The sequence below is a fragment of the Papaver somniferum genome, chromosome 7, assembly GCF_003573695.1.
Source record: "Papaver somniferum cultivar HN1 chromosome 7, ASM357369v1, whole genome shotgun sequence".
NCBI lineage: Eukaryota > Viridiplantae > Streptophyta > Magnoliopsida > Ranunculales > Papaveraceae > Papaver > Papaver somniferum.
In genome coordinates, this window is record NC_039364.1 from 38,449,637 (window position 1) to 38,472,469 (window position 22,833).

General features: G+C 35.4%; 1 protein-coding gene across 6 annotated transcripts; it reads left to right on the forward strand.

Annotated features, from left to right (window-relative positions):
* The first annotated feature begins 499 nt into the window (after positions 1 to 499).
* On the forward strand, positions 500 to 4,617 carry LOC113297023. 6 transcript variants are annotated; one of them, XM_026545410.1, is made up of 13 exons: positions 500 to 668; positions 854 to 960; positions 1,138 to 1,263; positions 1,480 to 1,621; positions 2,148 to 2,215; positions 2,439 to 2,509; positions 2,645 to 2,917; positions 3,259 to 3,422; positions 3,516 to 3,571; positions 3,685 to 3,737; positions 3,837 to 4,008; positions 4,104 to 4,201; positions 4,300 to 4,617. In XM_026545410.1, the coding sequence occupies exons 3-13, from the start codon at positions 1,248 to 1,250 to the stop codon at positions 4,411 to 4,413; spliced, it is 1,227 nt and encodes a 408-aa protein (XP_026401195.1). In that variant the 5' UTR covers positions 500 to 668; positions 854 to 960; positions 1,138 to 1,247; the 3' UTR covers positions 4,414 to 4,617. The 6 variants fall into 6 exon arrangements, with proteins under 6 accessions (XP_026401195.1, XP_026401196.1, XP_026401193.1 ...); XM_026545411.1 differs by having other exon boundaries at positions 1,160 to 1,263; XM_026545412.1 differs by lacking the exon at positions 1,138 to 1,263 and having other exon boundaries at positions 501 to 668.
* Positions 4,618 to 22,833: the final 18,216 nt, after the last annotated feature.

The window sequence follows — 22,833 nt, forward strand, 5'->3', positions numbered from 1 at the left end:
TTCCGGTGGCTTGTTTGTATCTTGTTCGTTTCGACATTTTATAGAAGAAAAAACGATTAATCGTTTTTGGATCGTCGATAATCGACGATGTTTTGGTTTCAAAAAAATGAAAAAAAGGGAGAAGAAGAAGAGAAGAATTAGTTTACGAGGGGATGGAAGTGAAAACCTGATTTTGTTTTTAAGTTTTATTATTATTTTTTGGGGATAAATTGGTAGTTTCAGCAAATTTCGACACCCCTTCATTTCCTATTAGATAAATGAAGTAATTTATAGGCCCAAATTAATCACCGGACGACTAGGTCCTAATTTAGCCAGGCAAGATAATCCTCCAATCTTCAGGAATGATATGACCCATAATATTTGATGGGTTTATCTGAAAGGAAAACCTGTGCTCCCCATGACGTCCCCAGTCTGCCGTGTCCACCATCTCCCATGTCCCATCTTCACTACTAACTAACACAAATCTCAAGGTTGGATCAGAATAACCAGCCAAGTAAGTCTCTATCTTTAGAAGATTTATACTTTTCCAAGTCTTCAAGAATCGAGTCAGTAGTAGTTGCGACTTGCAGTTACAGATACGTGAAGTCCATAACCATAAGAAAAGAATGTCTTATGAGTCCATGACGCAATAACAGCAGTGAATATTCAGAGCATGAGAGCAACGAATGGTAACAAGACAAACAGGGGATGGGCATTGAATGATAAGATTTCATGGTCCATTCTGATCATCTATCATTTTTTGTAAATAACTAATTTTAGGGGTTTTTCTATTTATGGCTTCACCTTCTTTAATTCATCATCATACTCCTTATAATTCTTGTTATTATAAAAATTCACCCAAATTTCATCTCAGATATGGGACTACTTCTTCAACCTCACCCTCTACTTCGTCTTCTTCCTCCTCGTATTCTAATTCTTCACCTTCTTCATCTTCTTCTAAACAAAGCTCCAACTTCTCAGGTAATCTCCTTGTCCTTTATTTTATTTGTAATTTTTTTTTTGTATCACATTTAACATTTAATGATGTTATAATGAATCAATTTGTGTCTGATCTGTTGAACATCATTAAAATTTATGGTTTTGTGGGTACCTATATGACTTTTGAAATTTTGTTGTTGTTGTTGTTGTTGTTTTGAGTGCCATTTGATTATACACGCAGTGCTCAACAATTTCAATTTAGTAGAACCCATGTTCTTATTTTTGGTGGAGGAACATGATTTATATGGGATGGTATTCCTTGATATCCAATGGGGTTTGGTGAAGGTACCCATTTTCCAAATCAGTACGATTTCGTTATCCCGAAAACTGACGAATAGTGTGTAATCTTATCGGTGTAGGAGCAGTAACAATGGTATTCGGTTAAGCACTTGCATTTTCTGTTTCTGTTTCTGTTTGCATTCTTTTAACAAATTTTGAGGATATAACTGGTATCTGTGTCATCAACTTTAATGTCTAAAAGTAACAAATTCTCTATTGCAGGCTTAAACACCTCTTCCAAAAATTTGAGTTCCAGCTTTCAAGCAATGGGTGCTCAAGGAAATGTTGCATCAGCCAAGGGCATTAATAAACTCAACGATGGACCCGATCATCTTCTTGTCCTTGTCCATGGCATCTTGGCGAGGTAGAAGTTGATAAATAACCTCCAAATTCTATCCCCCTGTTTAAGTTCACACTAAATTGCTTTACTTTTTCTTTATTTTTTCTGGATTACTCACTCTCTGGTTTGATAAGTTCCTTCTGTTAATTTGGGTACTTGTCAAACATCTAGAAAAGTAGAAGTAGAAGGGTTAATTCTCCAATCAAATCGAAAAATATGCATAGGTTTGTATCCATTTGGTGGTATATGCCCTGTCCCTAACTCTATCGTGTTACGCGATGCTCTTATTTCAGAATTTCATGCATGGGCTATGTTTGTAGATCTGCAACGAGATTTCCCTTTTCAACTTGATTGATTTGTTCTATCTTTATGGTTGTCAAACAAATATTTGGATAGCAGTTTTTCTTGCAATTATGAATTACTTCTCACTAATCACCATCGCATATAAATGTCGCGCTATACCTACCTGTTGATGACCATTGTCATTACTCATATCTGTTCTATTTATATTTTTCTGTGGTTGAAAATTACTGATCTGCAAGCCATACAGCCCTAGTGACTGGGCGTATGTTGAAGCAGAGTTGAAAAAGAGACTGGGAAGAAGCTTCTTGATTTACGGTATGGCTACGTGAAATTTTGCAGTAAAGTTATGAAAGAAACCTCCATGTTTAATGTTCTTTCTTTCCCCCAAGAAATCTCTACTCCCACCTTTTAAGTGCATATATTTTTTTGCCAATGTAGTATATGAATATGAAGCTTAGTAGAATGTGCTAGCTCACTGCTAAAGCTTAAATTTGTACCTATCTAATGCAAAGACTTGAAATTGTGTCACTTGGTACAGCAAGTTCATCCAATACATTCACCAAAACTTTCAATGGGATTGATGGAGCTGGGAAACGATTAGCTGATGAAGTAAGTGTTTTAATGCTGGTATCAAGTACTCTTATCACTGGATGAGAGGTTTTGTCTTTAGTTAGATAACACCTTGAGTTTGATATATAAGTTTGACATTCTGATTTTGTTATTGCATGATTTACTTCATTCCAGGTGAAGCAAGTCGTCCGCAAGACGGAGAGCTTGAAAAAAATCTCTTTCTTGGCCCATTCTCTTGGTGGCTTGTTTGCACGTTATGCGATTGCGGTTTTGTATGCTTCGTATGCAAATGGTAATGGCGTGTCTGATGAAATTACCAGGTTTCCCAGAGGTAGTAATTTAGAGAATGCGACATCATCTTTATGCCGTGGTACAATTGCTGGATTGGAGCCAATCAACTTCATTACCTTGGCAACCCCACATCTAGGAGTGAGAGGGAGAAAGCAGGTTCGTTATGATTGAGGGTATAGACACAACACTTCCATTTTTACAATCAAATATGATCTTTACTGCATTCAGTCCATTAAGAATCCCTTTCATAGGAGCATGTGTTGTTCGTCATCACCGCTACCTACAGCTCATTCAAGATAATGTGGGACCCACATACTGAACCCCGTTTTATCATCTTCAAAAGGCATTATTATGTTTATACTGATGATTACTAACAAGAATTATTGTGTTTATCATCGATGAATTGCCATTCTAAAAGATACTGTTTTGTTGGTTTGTTGTACTTCATTGTCACACAAGTTCTTGGGTACTGATACTTATGCTTTATCTGCATATAGCTTCCCTTTCTTCTAGGAGTCTCGTTTCTCGAAAAACTTGCTGCGCCTATAGCTCCCATTTTGGCTGGTCGAACTGGTCGGCAGTTATTCCTTTTAGATGAAAAACCCAGCAGACCACCCCTTCTTCTAAGAATGGCATCTGATTGTGAAGATGGGCAATTTATGTAAGTCATCCTGGGACATTTATTATCAAGATCAACTACGGCAATATATTTTTGAAGGGTTCTCACGTGCTTATGTTTTACTCTATCTCGCAGATCTTCCCTTGGTGCTTTTAGATGTCGAATTGTCTATGCCAATATCACATATGACCGTATCCCTCTGTTATATACATAATTAATAGATCATTGTGATGTTGCACTTGGATGTTGTTCTGACTTTTATATTTCCATATGTACCCGCTTAATTATCTTTATCAATATTTAGATATGGTTGGTTGGCGCACATCCTCCATTAGAAGGGAAGCAGAACTTGTGAAGGTATCTAATGTCTTTCATTACGTTATTTGAATTGAAATGATACCTTAAAAGAAAGTCCGAATAAATTCTCTCTCGTGATTTCTTATTTTGACCTGGAAGCATCCCCCCAAACGATCTCTGGATGGCTACAAGCATGTTGTAGATGTGGATTACTGTCCTCCAGTATCATCTGAAGGTCCTAATTTTCCGCCAGAAGCAGCTAAAGCAAAGGAGGCAGTGCTGAATACATCCAGTGCGCAGAAAGCAGTAGAGTATCATGATATCATGGAAGGTATTATGTACTTGAAAAAGTGATAGTTCTCTTTTCCAATCTACAAAATTGCATGTCATCCCATGCCGTTATTAACTGTTTTGAATTGTCATCAGATGAAATGATACGTGGTTTACAGAGGTTAGGCTGGAAGAAAGTTGATGTCAGCTTCCACTCTACATTTTGGCCCTTCTTAGCCCATAACAACATTCATGTATGGCAACTACTCCTTTTTATGTCTGATTGGTCATTCACCTTAACTTTGCTACTAAAGACCAAGTGAGTTTAACTACTGCTGCTCTCCATATACAGGTGAAAAGCGAATGGATATATAATGCTGGTGCAGGAGTTGTTGCTCATGTTGCAGACAGCCTAAAGCAGCAGGAGTCTTCATCCTCGTCGAGCTTCATTAGTCCAAGCCTTTAGATTCACCTTTTGATAATTGTATCACATCAAGTTATAACGTGTTTGTACAATAGTGAATACAACACAAAAAAAGACCCAAAATTTAAAGAAAAGAGGTTTGCCCATTATAATTGGTCTGTGAAAAAACTTCGTAGTCATGGACTTGTTGCAGTTAAATAAAGTTACCTGATCCCATCATTAATTTTATATTCTTGGCCCCTTCCATTTTCTCTTTCCGGTGGCTCTTGGTTCATGTGGGGTGGTATTGCACATTTGTACTCCACCGTATTTTTATTCTTATAAGGTGCACAATCGTTAGAAGTGAGAACCAAGCAATTGACTATTTTATTAGGAACTTTACTGTGTTGGAGGATTCATGGACAATTTTTATCTTTGTCAGAACACCGTATCTTATAAAATTTACACCGAATTTTGTATAGAGCTCAAACGACAATGAATATGAAATTAATATTTCGATTATGTGTTTTTCTTATAAAACTCAATAATTCTATAAAAAAATTGCGTAATCTTAGAATATTTACCATTTTGAAAATTAACTTTTAAAATTAATAGTTGAAATTAAGATTGGTAAAAAATGGGGTTTGGTAACTCGAATTGTTCTCATTTTTGATAGGAATCTAGGGTTTAATATGTGACGCTCCAAAATTAAGCTACTTAATAATCTTGGAGATTAAACTACAACCTGAGGTATTAAGGATAATGTCATTTGCATGATCATCAAATTAAAACTGAGATACATAACTTAACATGATTTTAGATACAAAACTTAACATGATTTTTGTTATAGAGAAAGCTAGAATGGATTGGGGGAAGCTGACTTTTGGTCAAATCAAGAATCAAGATGGGTGGAAATAAAATTTTCTCTTCTCACGATCAAAGTTTAGTTTTTTTACCCTAAGAACTTCTCTTTCTCCCCGAGTGAATTACAACATAATCATCAAATTAACCTAGTTAGTGACATAATCGTTCTGTATTTTAGACTCTGTAAAATGGTGTAAAAACTCCATTAATTATAATTCACAATTCGAATTATAAACTAAGTCTTCTTACAATTATAGTTTTAAGAGTTGTCTGATCAAATACACCGTCAAAACAAAAATGACGCATAAAAAATTTAATGCGTTTACAATGGTGTTGACAGTAATGTTATTCGTAATGTTAACAGTGCCTACACCAACTGTGAATGAATATAAGTACTAATAGGTGTTATGTTAAGTTTGTTGCCAAAGGTGTGAAGTTGAACTACATTTGCATGTTTGAATAATTCATTGCTAAGTAAACCTTGATTAGATCGACAAACACAAATCAGTAATTATGTAGGATATGTAGAAGATTTATTTTTCTTACCGATCAAAAAGCTTAAAAACCCTAATTTTTGATTATCAAGATGAAAAAGAACAAATTAATTTACACGATTAATCTTAATATTTTATGTGATACAAGAAAATAAAACTACGATCAGTTGATCAATCGCAATGAAAGATAAGTTAATCGAAATATTAAACATGCCAACGTGATGGTGATTGCTGTAGGGATCGAGAGAAGATAACTAAAGTTAGGGGTAGTTTTATGTTTCCCCCTCTACTAACTGCAAGTCAAACTCGGATGACGAAAAGTCAACTTTCCCCAATCTGTTTTAGCTTTTCCTATAAAAAAATCCACATTCGAACTCTAGTAAATGAAAATCGCTCAAGTTATATTAATAAAAATATTTTTGGTTACAAAGATGTAGAAACCTAAACTGATTCACATACATCGCGAGATCACTAAATCTTTTAGCTAAGAAAACGAATATTTATGCATGCATCGTCTCTTCTGATAATGGAAAAACTGAAAAACGAGTGAGCACATCATCCCAAAGAGGGGCTCAATGGATATCATTATAACATTCAAGTAATCACTAACATGCTTTACAGTTTTACTGAAAGAAAACGATTAAACAACTTTTACACATAACACACATCAAAAGATTGCTCTAATTCACCTCCCCAAATATTTCGTACCATTTTACAATATCTATGACAGCTCACCACCACATGACCCACGAAATATGAATTAGAACTACCTAAACATATGTTATCCTAACCTCATCTCAATGGAGAATATGATGCTAGAATAACTCCGGTCTCAATTGAAATTTCATCCTCACGAAATGGATACACCTCATGATTTAGACACTACCATCTAAGTCTAGAAAATATAGGAAGGTTTTGATTACTATGACCTGACTCTGCACAACAGGTTCACAAAGGGCCCTATCCTCATCATGAACCTAGAATTTCTTCCAAAAGTAAGATCATAGTAACCCAGTCATACTACTAGGACTGGACAAACAAGCATAATATGCATACAACCAATCTCCCTAGATAAAATATATATTGTTGGGGTCTGACGGTCGCCAAATATTCTATGATACCCTGATGTGTCCCTCAGGTGCCCCAAAGTATTGGGTTATTTCCCCTATAATTTGTATAAAATAAATATAAAATATAATATTGGACACCTCAGTCACCTTGTAGAGAACCATCAGGGCCTTAGAGAACCACCAGGACCTATATAGTAATATTGGACACCTCATCCACCACTTAAGGAACCATCAGGCCTATATAATAATATTGATTGCTTTTACGCCCCTAGTTAACTTAGCAAGGAGTTATGAGGAAACCACTGACTCTCCCCGCAAAGAAATTGACAATGCATATCGGCAACATACTCAATCAATACACTCAAATAAGCTCATAAGTAAATAAGACACATCATGCTCGCAAATTAAAAGAAACTTAATGATTATAAGAAGGTTACAAGAGTTCCAACCTGTTTTATGGCAAACCACGTCAACTTCCAGAATTCTCTTTTACAAGTTTATGGCATCGTTTATCATCCTCATCATCAATATCTTGAACGTGCAATTACCATCTGAATCAACATGACAATGATACATAAATGTTTTTTCTCCAGGATCCCAGTCGATATCCTTTGCTCTATCTCAATATTTTTCCTCGCGTTCCACTATCCCTATCTTTATTAAATATCCATTGATAATTTATGTCCAAATTGATCATTAAAGGAGTAGGAAAGATGGCCAAAAGTTGTCCGGAAAGGTCACCGGGATGGTGCTGGAAAGTCAACTAATGGTAAAAAAATTGACGGTCCATTGGTCGACTAATAATCAACATCCAATCAAAGGTCAAGGTCAAGTCAAAATCAATTCTAGAGTCAAGTCAAAGTCAACTGTCAAAGTCCGAGTCTGGACAAAGTCAACGAGTCAGATCGGGTAAAACAATGAGTTAAATCCAAGTCAGACTGAGTCGACCTAGTCAGGTAAGTTCAGTTATACAAGTAAGCCAACTGACTGGGGTGACCGAATCAGATGGAATCGACTCAGTCAAATTGACCGAGTCAGGCGAATTAAATCAAATCAGGTAAGCTGAATGAAATTTGGCCAAAACTTTACACAAACCATTGATCATGTTGCGCCATTATGGTGCAACACAAGTTTAATAGCACCAACCACTGTATCCGTCAATTCAAAGGTTAATACAACAAATACTCCTAACTTAACAGTACACCATAATAACTGAAATTCAATTCAATTGATTGAAGAAATGATTACCTCAGACATAATTAATTGAAGAAATGATTAACTCAGACATAAACTCTAATCTCTTGGATTAAATCAATCTTCACTGTTAACATAAACTCAACTTAAATCATCATCAAATACCCATCACTTATTTGTCTGATTTCATCTTTAATTGTACTCTGGAAACCGTAATTTTTCAATTCGCCAAATAATGTTCTTCTTTGAAAACTAATTATTTAAATTATTATAATAATCTACTTCTTCATAATATTCTCTTAAAACCCATCCTTAATTGCTTACATCCATGATCAATTTTACAATCAATCAATCAACTCAACAGAAACCCTAACCGTATTGTCACATAATTACCTCATATGTTTAAGTTTGATTCAACACAACTAACATCACCACCACAGTTAACTATTTCATGATATTTTTCTCGATCTCGCGGTCTCAATAATCACCTCTCTGAATTTTCATAGAGAACGAAGAAAAGGAAAGAGAATACGAGGAGAAGAAGAAATAAGATGAGACTGAACTCTCTACTCGACTTAGTTTCAGATAAAACCACATAGAATTGATGAGGCACCATAAGATTATATATGGGCAGTCATGCAGTTAATTTAACTATTATGAAAAATGATAGCTATTATGAACGAAGACCAATTGTCTTAACAATGTCATATGCTAAATGACTATTCTTTCCTTCACACCAATGGGATGAAGTCTTCTTCATCCAGTATTCGAATGACACGTTCAAATAGTCTATTTCACATAATTTTTCGAGATTTATCTAAGGGTACTAGTACATTCCCAGATCATTGTTTGATTAATTTCTTGTTAGAGCAATGCTCGATTAAACCCATAAGTTTTGCTATCTAAATCTTGTTGTCAATGTTATATGACAAAACTATATCTTGGTTTCTAGTCCACTAAGTCAAGTATTGTACTAGGTATAAAAATCGATAGTTGAGTATCATACATCACACTCGAAGACTGAAGATCGACGAAGACATATAAAGAACTTCACCAACAAGGTAGGTGAAGACTGGACCATTCTATTTACTCACAAGCTTTACCATTCTATTTATTTGAGACTATGTCGCATGACTTCTAGTAGATTTATTGCAAAGAAAAAACGAGTCAAGCTTGTCTTGTTAAACATCTCAAAATATGATTCAATAATTGGATTTTCAAAGGTCCTTAAGAAGATTAGTTCGAAACAATTTATTATTCAAGAATTAATTTTATGAATAATTTGAAAATTGCCCAAGCAATTATTTTATCATTTGAGAAGGTTTCAAGCATCAAAGAGAGAAATTCAGAACTTTTGTAATTTCGGCTCAGAGTATGTTGGCGAACCATTTCGCAACCCTAGATATCTAAGTTTATGGAATAAAAGGAAGGTTGGCGAACCAGTTCGCAAACCTTACAGTTCACCAACCCGGTTCACGAACAGTGGTGATCTGATTTTGGTGATAGGCTAATGGTTGACGAGCCCGGTTCGCAAACTGTTTTCATATGAGTTCACGAGCCGCTGAACAGTTGGCCAACCAAGTTCAAAAACTGCCTTACGGTTCACGAACCGTTTCACCAACAGTCTCAGTGAATGTTTAGCAGATGCTCAAATACTTTTAAAATAAATAAATATAGCATTACTATGACTCTCATAAACACCTCTAAGACATCTATGATCACTAAAACACTTTGTGTATGTGCATCAAGATTAAATTCTTATAAATGAGCATCATATTGCTTACTAGTTCAGAAGGCATATTTGCCAAAGAATGATCATTATACATGGTTCCGTAACCGGACCACTATGTATATTCTTCTATGTAATTTCAAGACTAACTTCTCACATGCTTACTTGAAACCCTAATTAGAGTGTCATCTAAACAAAGAAAGTGTTTGCTTGAATCTCAAGTTATATTATCTTGAATTCTAAGCAACCCTCAGTGTTAAACATCTATAAATAGAGATGCTCTTTCAACTGAGAAATTCAATCCCTGACACTTTGTGTCCTAGTTAATCGGTAGAGTTTTCCTATATTGACCTAGGTTTCCTATGAGAAACATAGTTAGGTGTAAGACGCAAATAGAAATCACAAAGTTTGTGTATCCCGATCTTGCTTTTCAGTTATCTAGGTTCTCGTAATATCTTTCAGGAAAGATAGATAGAAATCACAAAATTTTGTTCGTCTCATACTTTGTGATTCCTAAGATAGATATTTGAAAACTATTCTTAATTAATTAGTTCACAATTGTTCTTGAGAAGTGGTTAAGAATCCAGGCTTCTCAGCTAATTGAGTGTAAGTGTTTCGGATTTGTGAGGTTTGATAGCTTTGTTTATTGCAAACATATTTCCAAGCCTTGATTTATGATCCAAAGGGAAATCAAATAGGTTGTTAAGGAAACCCCCTACACTGAAACCCCAAATAATATTTTGGTAGGTTTTGGTGATGCAGGGAACCTCATTGACCCGTATAAAGCTCGATCCTAAACTGGTTACGTATTCACCATAGGGAACACAGCGATATCTTGGAGATAGACCAAGTAAAACTCTCGTGGATACCTCCACAAACCACTACGAGATCATTGCACTACATGAGGCGGTTCGCAAATGTAGATGGTTAAGGTCTATCATTACACATATTCGAGGGACAAGTGGACTGAGTTTTACCACTCAACAGATGACTTGCATTCATGAAGATAATGCAGTTTGTATCAAAAAAATGAAGCAAGGATATATCAAGGGTGACAATGCAAAACATATTTCACCAAAGTTCTGTTACAATCAACAACAACAATGTGTCCTAAACATTCAAGTCCCCCAAGTAAAGTCTGGTGAGAATGTGACAGACTTATTTACTAATTCACTTCCTAAGTCTTTGTTTGAAAATCATGCAAAGAGTATAGTATCAAGGAGATTTCCCAAACCCTCCAAAACTGAATCAGGGGGAGTATCTGATGATGTGATATCAACATCCATGCGTGTTGAACTCTTTATCCCTTCACCGACATTATTTTCCCACTGGGTTTGGATACTCGACAAGGTTTTAGTGAGACAACAACAAACACCAGGAATGTAATTTCTCAATTAAAGTTATATTTTTCTACAATGTTTTCTTATGTCTTAGTAGTTTTGAAGCAACAAGAAAATTGATCGAATTTAACGGAGCAGCATCATTGTACCCTATTCCTTTCCTCAAAGTTTTGTCCCACTGGGTTTTTCATTATTAAGGTTTTAATGAGGCAACACACACTTGAAGTTGTATTGTTGGACCATATAAGGGGGATTATTATAGAACCACTGGTCCATATATGTGAGTGCACTAACTAGTTAGAGTTTTCCCTTATAATTGTATATAAAGGATTAGATACATGAAGTAACGTCGAAGAGGTAAATTCATTGGGTGACTATTAAAGCACTGCTCGGTCGAACTTGCAAGCGTTTCTATCTCAAGCTTCTTTGTCAAGTTTAGTTGCCAAAACTATAAGTCTTGATTTCTAGTCTACTTATAGCTAAGTCTCGGACTAGGATATAAAGTGTAGTTGAGCGCTAGATTCCGCGACGTTTATCATTCAAAGACGAAGAACTACTCAAGGAACTGGTGGAACTTCATCGACTAAAAGGTATGTGGAGACTTGAACTTATCTATCACTCAAAAGTCTATCTACTTTATCTCTTATATTGAGACAAAAATCGTATAGCTATATAGACTTCGATTATACACATTTGCTATTTCGAGCCGAGTTCATATCGCTTATATATTTCTCGAAATATGTGTTGGTAAGCTTTCGATTTGGCCAAGTTCATCTTTACAAGTGACGAAAGTCATGTTGATTATTTCAATATCTTGAAAATCGCTTTGATGAAAAATAATGTGTGAATAACCTCTATTTAACATCCTCTAAGAATGTTTCAATGATTGAAATGAGAGTTTAAAATATATAACCTTGAGTGGATATAAACATTGTATGTGAACTCATACTTGTGTAAGTCCAAAATCCTTGAACTAAAGTATGCATACTTTACTGATTCAGGATGTCCGGAAGCTAAGTCCGCGTATCCGTCCGCGTACTGCCGGAAGTTCACATCCCGTGAATTTCTGCTGGAGTTTGTGAACTGAAAACAACTCGAACCGGGTACTTAAGTATGCATACCGGTATGCATACTTGAGTGGGTTATTTTCTAAAAACGGTTTTTTCGTGAACTAAGACATATATAAACTAAGGAATGCATATTTGCAAACCGTGGCTATAATGTTCATGAATCGATTCGAGTGAATCAAAATTTCTTTTGCTTCGATTGTGTCTTGTATACTTCTATGAGATCTAAGCAATTGAACAACTCCCTAACTAGTTCTTTTGAGTCATTTGAACTAGTTATGGTGAAGATGAATAAGGTTGATATGAAAGTGCTCATATGAACCATTGGTTAACTACTGTTGAACCGATTAGGTGTACACATTTAGGTAAGGTTACACAAACCTAAATGAATGTTCATTTAATTTGTGTATAACAAGCTAAATTCGATCTAACAGTTGAAAGATATTAGCTTGAATCTAATCAGTTTTTCATCTAACGGTGAATATTGAATGCTTTGTTACCAAGGTAACTTAGATTGCACACCCTGATTTGGAGACTATATAAAGGAGAACTCTAGCAACTGGGAAACCTAATCCCCACACCTCCAGTGTGATACTAGTTGTATAAGCTAGAGTCGATTCTCCTTTAACCTTAGGTTTCTACCGAGACCCTGTAGGTTAACGACTTGAAGACTTCATTGGGATTGTGAAGCTAGACCCAACTATTTTTTCTGTAGTTGTATGTTCTGATCTTGTTGTTTCTATCGTGATTGAGTGCAATTGTAAGATTGCTTTGAGATTAATTTCTATGATAGGCAAGATAGAAAAGTAGACACAAACATCTTCGTCTCATCGTTTGTGATTCCACAATATCTTGTTTCGCTAGTCGATTAAGATTATTGTGAGGTGATTGATATTTCTAGGTTGTTCTTCGGGAATATAAGTCCGATATATCAATTGGTTCATGTTCACCTTGATTTATCAAAAGACAGAACAAAACTCGTAGGTATTTCTGTGGGAGATAGATTTATCTATTCATGTAGACTTTTCTGTGTGATACAAATTTGTTTATTAAAGTCTTCGACTTTGGGTCGTAGAAACTCTTAGTTGTGGGTGAGACCAGCTAAGGGAATCAAGTGTGTAGTATCCTGGTGGGATTAGAGACGTAATGAGCGCAACTGTACCTTGGATCAGTGTGAGATTGATTGGGGTTCAACTACAATCCAGACTGAAGTTAGTATGTAGTAGGCTAGTGTATGTAGCGACTTAATACAGTGTGTGTTCAATCTGGACTAGGTCCCAGTGTTTTTCTGCATTTGTGGTTTCCTCGTTAACAAAACTTCTGGTGTCTATGTTATTTCTTTTCTGCATTATATTTTGTTATATAATAAATATCACAGGTTGTGCGTTTAATCAATCAATTGGTAAATCCAACCTTTGGTTGTTGATTGAAATTGATTGATCCTTGAACATTGGTCTTTGGTACCTTTCAAGTTAATTTCTCTTGTATTCAATTATACTCGCAGATTTCTATTTGCTTGAGTAAGTATTGAATCGAGAAATTGAGCTATAACTCTTTGATATACTTTTTTATTAAGATTGAGTCTGACTGTCTAGTTGATTCTCTTAAAAGTATATTGGAGTTAGTCCATACAGATTGCTAAGAGAAATATTGGGTGAGGTTGTCAGACCCCCGCCTTTTCAATTGGTATCAGAGCAGGCAAACACGTTTAAAGACCTCATAAGTCTGTGTTTGTAAGCGATCTGACTCTATGGACAGAAATTTTATCTCCATAAACGTACCACCTGTCTTCGATGGCTCAAACTACTTATGGTGGAAATTTTTTATGCGTGCTTTTCTTCAAGCTCGTGATTTTCAAACCTGGGTACGTGTTGTTAATGGCTATGATCCTCCGGTTAAAACAGAAGGCGATGTATCTATACCGAAGGATATTGGTAGATATAGTCCAGAAAAATCCTTGCTGCAAAGAAAAATTCTGACGGCTTAAATGTTATCATTCATGCAACTACCACAGATCTTCAGCATCATATGACTACGTGCACAAAGTCTAAAGAAGCCTGGGATATCTTAGAACCCGTATTTGAAGGGAATATTTATGAAAAGGAAGCTAGTCTTCAAAACCTAATTCTGATTGGGAAAACCTTTGTATGGAAGATGAAGAATCATTTGATGAGTTTAATCACAAAGTGTCTGAAATTGTTAATGCATTGTTTGCATTGGGTAATACTATTCCTGAAAAGGACATTGTGATGAAGATTCTCAGATCTCTGCCATCCAGATATGACTCTAAGAAGCATGTCATCGGTGAAGGAAATAATCTCGCAACTCTTCCCAGAAATACTCTGGTTGGGAAGTTAAAGATCTTTGATCATGAGCATACATCCAAATCTGGAAAGGATGTTGCTTTCAAAGCACAAAAGAACACTAAATTACTTGATAAAAGTAAAAATGTTTACATCTCTGAAGATGATCTTTCTGAGGCTGATTCATCAGATGAATATCTTGACAAGTCAGTCTCGTTGATCACAAGACAGTTTAGGGATCTTCTTTTGAAGAGAAGTAAACAGTTCTCCAGAGATAAATCCAGGTCATCAGTAAAACCCCATAATCGTCTTCCTCCTAAAAACAAGGATAATGATGAAACTGATAACGAGGATATACCTCAGTGCTTTAAGTGTAAAGGTTTTGGTCATTTTGCAAATGATCATCCAATTCGAAATAAATACACTGGGAACAAAGGTCTTGCTGCAACTCTTGATGAAATGTCTAAAAACTATGATTCTAATGAAGACGAAAAGTCAAGTGTTGCACTTCTTTGTGAAAATATTGATTTTGATAATTGTAGCAATACATACATCAATCTTGATATTCTTTTAGAAGAAAACTCAACCAATCTGGAAGAAAAAATTGACCTTTCCATTGGAAACTTTTTGTCTAATTTTTCAGGTTATACTTTGTGTCTAGCAGCTTGCACATCTCGGATACCTGAATCATATTCCAGGTTGACATGCTCATATTGTTCACTCAAGGGTCATGAACTATCAAAGTGTTACAAGTACAAACACAAATTGAGACATGTCAACAAACTTCAACGAAGAGAAAATCGATTAGCAAACAAGCTTAAACTTGTTCAAAAGACCGCAGAGGTATGTAAGATTTTATCTTCGTCAAAGAAGTTAGTTTCCAAGGATAAGACAAGACCATTGGAAAGAAAGTTATGGTCTAAAAACTATGAGAAACAGGGTTCTATGAATTCCGATCAAAAGGGATATAATGGACAGATTATTGTTCATCCCAGCACAACTTAAATTGTGTTGGTTAGTGCATCTTGTATCATGTGCCTGATTAAAAGAGACAAGATTTTGCGCACCTCGGGCTTCAAGAAAAGAAAATTCTTTAGTTGTTTTTTATTTTCTTTTGTTTGTTTTTGCTCTAAGAGGATTGTAAAGTCTGGAATTCATGTCGCTTTTCATATCTAATTGATATTGGAAAGGACTTCCCTGGTTAATCAATAAAAGAGGGTTACAATAGACAATTATGCATTTTATAGGGTTGAGAGTTGTGTGTACATGAAACTGTGTGTTAAAGGTTTCGTAACCCTACATATCTTTTTCATTCCCTGAAACTCTTTTTAATCAAAGACTGCTTGTTGAGCTTATTTTGTGACTTCCTCTCACAAAACCGTACGCATATGGATACTCCAAGCATCATGTCTTCTGATGGAAAAGATGTTAATATGATTGTTAAGCCATCAATCATGAAGGAAAAAGAAAAATCTCCGATACCTCCAACTTTGAAAAGAAAAAGAAGGAATGTGAAGAGTTGTTCCTTCAAATTCTCAGAAGTTTTCTGATGTTCTTGAAGAGTTGAAGGAGACAAGAAAGGATATTCAGCAAATAAAGGCTTTTGTTATGAGAACTCTTGAAATTCGGAAGGCCCTGGTTCAACATCTTCAGCCTAGAAGATTTGTTTGAATTGACTCCTTTCTTCACGAACCATATGTGCCCATGGCTGTTGATGACAAGGAGTTAGGGGACGACAAAGAATTTTTCAGAGGTCTCAATGTCTAGGAAACTTCTTATGAGAAATTATTCTTGTGTTTTTAAGAAGAATAACTAGAGTTTGGAATATTCATTATTGTGATTACACATAGCTATGTCCAACATTTTCATCTTCAATGTTTTTTAGATTTATTTGTTTAAATTCTAAAGTTTATTTGGAAGATGATTTTGCAGTATTAATCTTTATGATTTTATATATTGCAACTTGTTATGGAATATGTGTGTTTTCGTCCGTGAACTATGGTTGTCCCATACGTGGTCAAAAGTTAAGTCCTTCATATGTTGATATGCAAGTATTGATAAAAGATTGAATGAACTTTTGACAAACAAAGGTTAATCCTTTTATGTCATTATGCAAATATTGATGGAAGAAAGGATGAGCTTTTGTTTACAAAGATTAAGTCTATTGTATGTCATTGTGCAAACAGTGATGAAAGATATAATGAATATTTGTTTATTCCGCAGTATTGATCTTCCCTGATCCATATTTTTTATGTATATACTGTGCGGCTCCGTAAGTTCTCTTATGTTGAGCATTTCCGATTAAATTAATCATGGGTTTTCTTGTGGTTAGTTTAGTTGAGTATTTTGGATACAAATTCATATTCTTATGTGATTTGTTGTTGTCCAAAGAAATCCTTCTTTTCTCATGAAAGTAAGGTCGCTCTTGTTGTTTTTTCGGGAATGACATTTTATGGGGGGGGGGGGGGGGGGGGGGGAGTTCTTAATTGAACTTGTGCTTAATTGTCAAATCTTTGTGGGGAGTGCGGCTGTGGAATATTATAGGGGTTATCTTGTATCTTTATAAACTCCTTGGTGAATGCATTTAGTTTCGGCTATATGATTGCATCTAAAAAGTTGTATGTGCTTTCTTTTGGCCTTGAAGTGTCTCTATGAAAAAAGGGTCCCACTAGTTTTCGTACCTTTGCCAATTTTATTGACAAAAGGGGGAGTATTAATGTGTAGTTCACACTACAAATACATATGGTTTTCGGATCATTATGTAATGGGGGTGGTTTTCATGTGAGATGAAGTATTGACTATGGGGCAGTGATACATATCACCATAGTATTGTTGTCAAAGTTGTGATACAATTGAACTTTGATGTTGTGTGATAATACTATGACACTGTGTAACAATGATTGAGAGATTTTGTTTTCTCATTGTTATGGCTAAGGATCTTCAACAATGATGATGATATATTGAATATATTCGGAATCGTTGGAGTACTTGGAAGTGACGAAGATTTCAAGTAATGTTGAAGAACCAAGGAGATCATGCATGTGGAAGAGAAGCTGCAAAGTTTATCTATTTTGTATTCCATATGTATTGATAGTTTTGTCACTAAAATTGACACAGGGGGAGATTGTTAGAGCATTGCTCGGTCGAACTCGCAAGCGTTGCTATCTCAAGCTTGTTTGTCAAGTTTAGTTGCAAAAACTATAAGTCTTGATTTTTAGTCTACTTATAGCTAAGTCTCGGACTAGGATAGAAAGTGTAGTTGAGCTCTAGACTCCACGACGTTCATCGTTCAAAGACGAAGAACTACTCAAGGAACTTGTGGAACTTCATCGACTAAAAGGTATGTGGAGACTTGAACTTATCTATCACTCAAAAGTCTATCTACTATATCTCCTATCTTGAGACAAAAGTCGTATAGCTGCATAGACTTCGATTATACACATTTTCTATTTCGAGCCGAGTTCATCTCGCTTATCTATTTCTCGAAATATGTGTTGGTAAGCTTTCGCTTTGGCCAAGTTCATCTTTACAAGTGACGAAAGTCATGTTGATTATTTCAATATCTTGAAAATCGCTTTGATGAAAAATAGTTGTGGATAACCTCTATTTAACATCCTCAAAGAATTTTTCAATGATTGAAATGAGAGTTTAGAATATATAACCTTGAATGGATATAAACATTGTATGTGAACTCATACTTGTGTAAGTCCAAAATCATTGAACAAAAGTATGCGTACTTTACTGATTCATAATGTACGGAAGCTAAGTCCGCGTACTTCCGGAAGTTCACATCCCGTGAATTTCTGCTGGAGTTTGTGAACTGAAAACAAACTCAAACCGGGTACTTAACTATGCGTACCGGTATGCATACTTGAGTGGGTTATTTTCTAAAAACGGTTTATTCGTGAACTAAGGCATATATAAACTAAGGAATGCATATTTGCAAACCGTGGCTATAATGTTCATGAATCGATTCGATTGAATCAAAATTGTTTTTGCTTCGATTGTGTCTTGTATACTTCTATGAGATCTAAGCAATTGAACAACTCTATAGCTAGTTCTTTTGAGTCATTTGAACTAGTTATGGTGAAGATGAATAAGGTTGATATGAAAGTGATCATATGAACGATTGGTTAACTACTGTTGAACCAACTAGGTGTACACGTTTAGGTACGGTTACACAAACCTAAATGAACGTACATTTCATTTGTGTATAACAAGCTAAGTTCGATCTAATGGTTGAAAGATATTAGCTTGAATCTAATCAGGTTTTCATCTAACGGTGAATATTGAATATGCTTTGTTACCAAGGTAACTTAATTGCAAACCCTGATTTGGAGACTATATAAAGGAGAACTCTTGCAACTGGGAAACCTAATCCCCACACCTCCTGTGTGATACTAGTTGTATAATCTAGAGTCGATTCTCCTTTAACCTTAGGTTTCTACCGAGACCCTGTAGGTTAACGACTTTAAGACTTCATTGGGATTGTGAAGCCAGACCCAAATATTTTCTCTGTAGTTGCGTGATCTGATCTTGATGTTTCTATCGTGATTGAGTGCAATCGTAAGATTAGCTTGAGATTAATTTCTCCAATAGGCAAGATAGAAAAGTAGTCACAAACATCTTCGTCTCATCGTTTGTGATTCCACAATAAATCTTGTTTTTTTAGTCGATTAAGATTATTGTGAGGTGATTGATATTTCTAGGCTGTTCTTCGGAAATATAAGTCTGATATATCAATTGGTTCCTGTTCACCTTGATTTATCAAAAGACGGAACAAAACTCGTAGGTATTTCTATGGGAGACAGATTTATCTATTCTTGTAGACTTTTCTGTGTGGTATAAATTTGTTTATTAAAGTCTTTGACTTTGGGTCGTAGCAACTCTTAGTTGTGGGTGAGATCAGCTAAGGGAATCAAGTGCGCAGTATCCTGCTGGGATCAGATATTTAAGGAGCGCAACTGTACGTTGGATCAATGTGAGATTAATTGGAGTTCTACTACAGTCCAGACCGAAGTTAGTTTCTAGTAGGCTAGTGTCTGTAGCGGTTTAATACAATGTGTGTTCAATCTGGACTAGGTCCCGGGGTTTTTCAGCAATTGCGGTTTCCTCATTAACAAAACTTCTGGTGTCTATGTTATTTATTTTCCGCATTGTATTTTGTTATATAATTGAAATATCACAGGTTGTGTGTTGAATCGATCAATTGGTAAATTCAACCTTTGGTTGTTGATTGATCCTTGAACATTGGTCTTTGGTACCGTTCAAGTTAATTTCTTTTGTATTCAATTAGACTCGCAGATTTCTATTTGCTTGAGTAAGTATTGAATCGAGAAATTGAGATATAACTCTTTGATATACTGTTTATTGAGATTGAGTCTGACTGTCTAGTTGATTCTCTTAAAAGTATATTGGAGTTAGTCCATACAGATTGCTAAGCGAAATATTGGGTGAGGTTGTTAGACCCCCGCTTTTTCAGTGACAATCCCAGTGTTAGAGCATTGCTCGGTCAAACTCATAAGTATTGCTATCTCAAGCTTGTTGTCGAATTTGGTTGTCAAAACTATATCTTGATTTCTAGTCTACAACTAGTTAAGTCTCGGACTAGGATAGAAATGTAGTTCAGAAACAAAGGATTACAACAATCATCATTGCGTTATATCATTTGAAGGATAAAATCAATCGAAACTTTTGGATAACTTCATCAACAAAAGGTAAGTAAAGGCTGAACCACCTATTTTTCAAGTTATACTCAATTTCTATCATTTGAGACAATGTCGCGTAACTAATTAGGCTAGTATGCGTAGGCAAGAATTTGGAGTCAAGTTTATCTTGATAATTTCTCGAAATATACTAAGCTTAATGAACATTTGTTAAGAACAATTTATTGTTCGGAATCAAAATAGTGATTCAAATTTATCATTCAGAAATATCCTGGGACAGTGATACGTGTCATTGATGTTATTCAGGAATGTTTCGAATTGATTTAGAGAAATATAAAACTACTATTGATTCAGATACAAGACAGTGGTATCAGTTTTACTGGGAAAACTGTTATACGTCTGAACCCATATTATATGTATTCGTACAAGTAACGGAGTAGATATATATATATCGACTTATGGATGGTATAATACGCATATTCGTATGCACATCATGGGAAATCTGTTTGATTCGTGATCCGGATCGGTTTGCATACTTGTATATAAACCATTCTTGAATTGTGGTTATGGAACCCGGGGTGAGTATCCAAACTGGTACACAAGCTAAAACAGTTCTTTGTTCCTGAAATCGGTAGCGTTTCCAAACCGGTACACAAACTTATTTAATTATGTGAACTCCGGAACCGACAACAGTCTTTGAGTTTCCAAACCGGTAAGCAAACTTGAAAAGTTCTTTGAACTCTGGAACTTTGGTTTGGTGGAAAATTTGCAAACTGGTACGCAAACCTAAAAAGTTTTGTGAACTCCGGAACTAAGTTTTGGTAATAAGTTTCCAAACCGGTATGCATATTGTGACTGAACCGACTCACGAACTACTATGTATTTGTACTCGTACATCTACTAATCATGTCGATTATATTTCAAGTGTGTTTAAATTATTTCTTCGAGATAATTAGCATTTGATTAATTCTATATAAACAATAGACTTATTTGATCACACGTTTGTGACTCAGAATTAATGTCTTATGTGTTCATGAAAATGAAGATTAAGCTTTTAAGTTCAAACCGGCTAGTTTCGGCTAACCATATTGAGCATAGTCTTTGTACACGGTTCTGTTACGGTCTTACCTAACCAGAGTGTATATCTTGCTTAAGTAAATTAGATTCAAAGTTTTATCTGACGGTGAATATTGTTTGCTTGGTTCCAAAGCTATCTTAGCTTAAACCTAAAGGAAGCAAGGTCCAGCTATCTACTCGAGTATCCTAATCTTGACTGTTTGTAGAGCTTGCTCCAACGATCAAGATAGATAGTGATCATCAAAGTTTTCTTCGTCTCAGACTTTGTTGATTCCACAAGTTTTATACTTGTGACGTGAGTAATAATCTAGGCTGCACTTCGGGTTGCATAAGTCCAGATTTTGAGGATAGCTAGACTTTGTCGAATTGCTATTGATTTCCATCACCTTGATCTTACGTTTGATTTTGATCACACGTTTCGATCGTAATCAGGAAATCAATTATATAGGCTTAATCTGTGGGAGGCGGATTTGGTTTAAAGTCTTCAATTAAGTTGAAGAAACTCTTAGTTGGTGTGAGGTCATCTAAGGGAATAAATTACGCGGAGTCCTGTTGGGATTCAAGAGGCGTAAGGAACGCGACTGTACCTTAATCGGTGGGATACCATTTAGGGATCAACTACATTCCAGTCTGAAGTTAATTTGTAGCGTGCTAGTGTCTGTAGTGGCTTAATACAGTTTGGTGTACAATCTGGACTAGGTACCGGGTTTTTTCTGCATTTGCGGTTTTCTCGTTAACAAAACTTCTGGTGTCTGTGTTATTTCTTTTTCCGCATTATATTGTTTATCTTATAATTGAAATATCACAGATTGTACGTTGATCAATCATAGTAGAGACATCCGACCTAATCCGACTTGATTGATTCTTGGACGTTGGTCTTTGGTACAGTCCAAGTAATCTCTTTGTGATTAGGTTCACGGACTTGTTTCTGTAAACGTTCTAATCGCAAGAAAGTGAGATATAACTCTAGGTATTATTCCTTGATTGAGTTTATCTCTCGGAGTTGTATTGAGTTTGTCCATACAGATTACCTAAGAAAAAAGTGGTGGTGTATTTTGGTACCCCCGCGTTTTCAACCAGTAACCTGAGTTCGAAACTCGTTAACACCAAATTCTTTACTGATCAAAATAAAATAAAATTCATGTAACACAACCGATCGGTCATGTAACAACCGACTGCCGAGTCATATTAATAAGATCTCTTTTTTCCGTTTGTACGTCCTCTTGGTTCAGGGTTAAAGAAACAAAACGTGAACATTTTTATACAGTCCGATGGTTTTTACCAAAACTATTTTATATTGGTTCAGGGTTGAAAAGGACAAAAAATGAATAAAACAAAAGGGTTTTGAGCCTTGGACGGTCAGATAACATTTTTAGAGACAAATATTACATCTGATCATCACAGTCTTATACCAACCATTGACATCCGATGGATGTAAGATTTGTAACCTCCTTCCATTGTGGATATATGCATTGATAGCCCTCATAATTAATTAGTTCCCCACCAATTTAAAAATTTAAAGTGCCAACAAAAAAATAAAGTGAAAACTTAAATGTTACAACCATGTAAAATTCATATTTTTACACTCATATTTTAGTATTTAAAAAGAAAAATAAAGAAAATTCTTCGACTCATATCTTTTTAAAATCGAATTAGCCAACCTTCATTAACCTGCAAAA